Raw genomic sequence first — 4,001 nt, 5'->3', positions numbered from 1 at the left:
ATACTAACAATTGTCCCAAAAGGTACAAAGAGAGGCCGATAGGATTATTAAATTGGAATTTTTGAATTTTTCTAGAGAGTTAATTGGTTTGTGGAAAACCTTGTTTTCTTGGACTGGATCATTGTGCAAGTACTTTTCTTTAGATGTTTTGTTTATATCTATATTACAAGGAACACATTGAATGTCTTATTTCATTTTAGAGTAAGTTAATTACCCAAAATCAAGAGGTTAAGTTAATTACCCAAAATCAAGAAACCTCTATAGATGGCCAAGCATATACGAAGAATACATCTCATTCATATGCAATACCAAATCCATCTTTTCTTTTCTTTGAGTAAAATTTCAAAAGCATGAACACATGCCATTTCATATGCACAATAAACCCAACTTCTGAAATTTCAATGTTTGGATGCATCCCATTCATATGCTACAGTGAACCCATATTTTCCTTAAATTTCAATCCATAAACACATCCATTCATGAGCCATAACAGAACCACAAAAAACAAAATCCCTGACCCGTTAATACATTATCTACTCAGAGAGAGGTAAGACGAAAGGACAACATTGTCTACGGATCCTCCATGTCTCTGAAGGAGATGAGGAGCGTCCCGTGACCCATTAATGCATTGTCTTCTCAAGAGTGCGAGGTAAGACTAAAGAAAATCACTAGCTATGGATGTTTCATGTCTCCATAAGGCCTTGATAAATCTTCGTTTATTTTGTAAATACAATAATTTGATTGCATTTTAACACTGTAAATACTAAAAATGAGCCCATAAAGAGCATATAATCAAGAAGGAAACGCTTCAATCACAGACTGGAAATAAGGAATGGTGATTATTTTATAACGATCGAATCCACCTTCTAATAAAATCTTCTTCCATTCTTTCTCTGTTATTTCCTTCCCACCAGAGCAGTGCGCCACCATTACCAGATCAAATACTAGAACTAAATTAGGATCCAGAACCGGCTTCTCTTTCTGGCCACCATTATTATTATCACTGCCTCTGTGATTAGAGTCCAGCGCCACTATGTCAACAATAATGAGCTTCCCCGTCTCCGGGATCGCCTTCATGCAGCTCTTCAGCATCTTGATACAATCCTCGTCGCCCCAGTCATGCATGATCCACTGATGACATCGCACAAACAAATTGTATAGTCAAAACGTGCTCTCAACTCATTCTAATTGAATTACATGACAGCTCAGCAAGTTCAAGACTTACCTTCATGAATATGGCGTCCGCAGAGGGCATGGTTTCAAACATGTCTCCGCCCATGTGCTCCACACCTATTTACATACATTTATATGTATAAGATTGTTATGCATATATACCATTGATGAAGCAAAGGTGTTGTTAGTAACCTGGGAGATGGGGAGCGGTGGCCACGACATGAGGGAGGTCGTAGTTGATGCCTTTGATGGAAGGATAACGCCGCAACATTGCCTCAATTGCCTCCTCTGCAAGCCCAGCCTCTCGAGGCAAATCAGAGAATGGAAGTCAAATTTCGAAAAGCCAATAGGATTATTAAATTAGCATAAACAAAAATGAGAAATTAGCATGATGATTTGATGTCTGAAACGTCAAACAAGGCCGCACAGCCTTGTGATTTTAAATATGACATTTTTTTTTTCAAGTTTGGTTGAAGATTGATACCTTGTTCACTTAATGCTTCATCTACTGTGCAAGCAACCTACAGTGTCCAAAGAAACTTTATGTCAAAAGTTAAAACATGAAATAACCATACATACCGTGAAGAAGAAAGCAACTGCAAAATAATGTTTATGCAATAATATGATAATAAGAAAAGATGAAATGTTAATAGAAGACCAATATTCATGTTTTATTTGACACAACCATTCTTTTAACATCTTCATATCAATCTAAAAATGAAAATGACAACAAATGACAGGCAAACCCTAAACCAATTTCATACATAATGTAACAATACAACAATACAGACCAACTAATGTCCAAAGATTGAAAATGCCAACAGTTTCATTTGATATAATCATCTTTTTCTATGTTTAATGTTTAAGAAAATTTCAAATGGGAATTTGCAATAGAGATAAAAGGCAAACCTTATTGAAATTCTCATATTCTTTGTTCCCTAAACTGAATACCCCATAAGTAAGGTTGGAAAGCCAAGGCCCTCTCTATTTTTCCTGGTCAAACATACAAAAGGGGCAATAAGCCCGTTAAAAGAGTCCAACGTAATAGCCAAAGGAACCAGTAATCTAAACAAATGTTAAAGGCTTAACAATTTAACCCCTCAGTGAACCACTTGTAGAACCTTGATGCATTATCAGTGGGCTCTCCATCTCCATACCTGCACAAGTACTTCAGTGCTTAGAAAATGTTGGACCGTAAGACATAGTTACAAACGTCTACCACCTAATACGGGGCATTTTGCACACACTGTTGATAAAGATTAAATAAACCCAACAACGTTTGGACTAAATATGTTGAAGCGGACTTCATAAAGAAACTTTTCAAGTAACTTTAGAAACATACTCATTCAAACTCTGTCAAATGTGACAACAACAACTACACAGGACTGTTAACTGCATGCACTGGGGTGGCAGATGTTGGAAGGTCATCATGGACCCCAGAGGTACAACAGAAACCTATTTTGCTTAGGGAGTACTAGAAAGTACAACAAACCATTCCCTAATTAATGGAGAGTACTAAAAAGGTTTGGAGCTATTAATCTGTCATGGCTCACAACCCTGCACTTAATCCGTCACTCCCTAATTAATGGAGAGTACTAGAAAGGTTTGGAGCCATTAATCCGTCACATGGCTCACAACCCATGTAACTTCACCAAGTGTCCAAGCAGTTATGTGAAGGGACATGAGTCCCTCCTTCGCATGCATTAGGCTTGCAATGTGCATGCTTATGTCCATGTTTATGGTTTTCTCCAGCTCACAGTGGAATAATGGCAATGTTGTTTGAGAAGTGCAGGGGGGAGAATACGGTTGTTCTCGCCTGGTAAGACATTTCATCGATTTCTTCTGGTTGTCGTTTGGGTTTCTGCTGGTTAGTCTGGAAGTTTTCAGAGGAGCCTTCGTGCTGGAGGTATATTGGCACACAGGGATACTACTGGCTTCAGGCTGGTGTCAGTTTCTAGAAAGCAGTATTTCACTCCGACCCATCTGTGCCACCTGGCAATCTGCAGTTCTTCGATCTGAATCCAGGGAAGCATTCCCAGTTCTCGAAAATGGGATATTGGAGCACCCTCAAGAACCAGGAAACGTGGTGTGGGAGTGGGACTGCAGGTGACCTGGAGCATTTTATAATAGGAAAAGTTATTGGTCAGATTAGGTGCGTGATCGATTTTAGAGAACTTCAAGAAATTCGCGGACTCCTCAGGAGTCATAAGGAACATGCAGTTTTGGAGGCAGAATGCAATCTCCAACAAAATCTGGCACTCAATTTCAGCATGGGTGGATTAGTCTGTGGCCTCATATCAAAGACTCTTAGCCAACTCATTCCAAGGTGAGACAAAGGAGGATGAAACATTGCACCAACTTGACAAGGAAATGGAAAACGTGAATCAGGACCCTGAGCCAATTAGTACAGGTTTGGAAGAAGCAACTCATCCCAATGCTTTTTGTTAATTTCTATGCTTTTCAGGACTATAAGAATCTTAGGCATATATTATAGAATATATAAGGTTGAGAAGTAATGGATGGTTTTATATAAGGACAAAGCCGAAATCTGTTTTGGGCCTGCGCTGGGATTTTTTTGGGGACTGTTTAATGGTGATTTGACCTCTGTTGAACAAAACTGTGATGTCATTCCTACCGCAGCATCTGCTGTAGTTTTTAATTTTACCAAATTATTGTTTAAAAAAACAGCATGCAGTGCGAAACGACTTTGAAAATTATCTTAACGAATATGCTAGGATATGTTGTCCCAATGAAAAATATGCAAAGGCTTCCCAACATGCTTAAACATTTGGACATAAACAGCTGGATAAATGTTGCTGGTCAAAGAA

General features: G+C 38.6%; 1 protein-coding gene across 1 annotated transcript; it reads right to left on the bottom strand.

Moving 5' to 3' along the window:
• Positions 1 to 792: 792 nt before the first annotated feature.
• On the bottom strand, positions 793 to 1,444 carry LOC149199349 (xanthohumol 4-O-methyltransferase-like). The gene is made up of 3 exons (XM_089400550.1): positions 1,366 to 1,444; positions 1,226 to 1,290; positions 793 to 1,131 (listed from the first exon to the last, which is right to left on the bottom strand). Exons 1-3 carry the CDS (start codon positions 1,442 to 1,444, stop codon positions 793 to 795), a joined length of 483 nt encoding a protein of 160 aa, XP_089256676.1.
• Between the last annotated feature and the right edge of the window lie 2,557 nt (positions 1,445 to 4,001).

The sequence above is a fragment of the Pinus tabuliformis genome, chromosome 2_1 (assembly GCF_031772625.1).
Source record: "Pinus tabuliformis cultivar Carrire ecotype Pingquan chromosome 2_1, CPIR1, whole genome shotgun sequence".
Lineage (NCBI taxonomy): Eukaryota > Viridiplantae > Streptophyta > Pinopsida > Pinales > Pinaceae > Pinus > Pinus tabuliformis.
The sequence above is the reverse complement of the archived record's forward strand: the minus strand, read 5'-3'. Positions and strand labels throughout refer to the sequence as shown.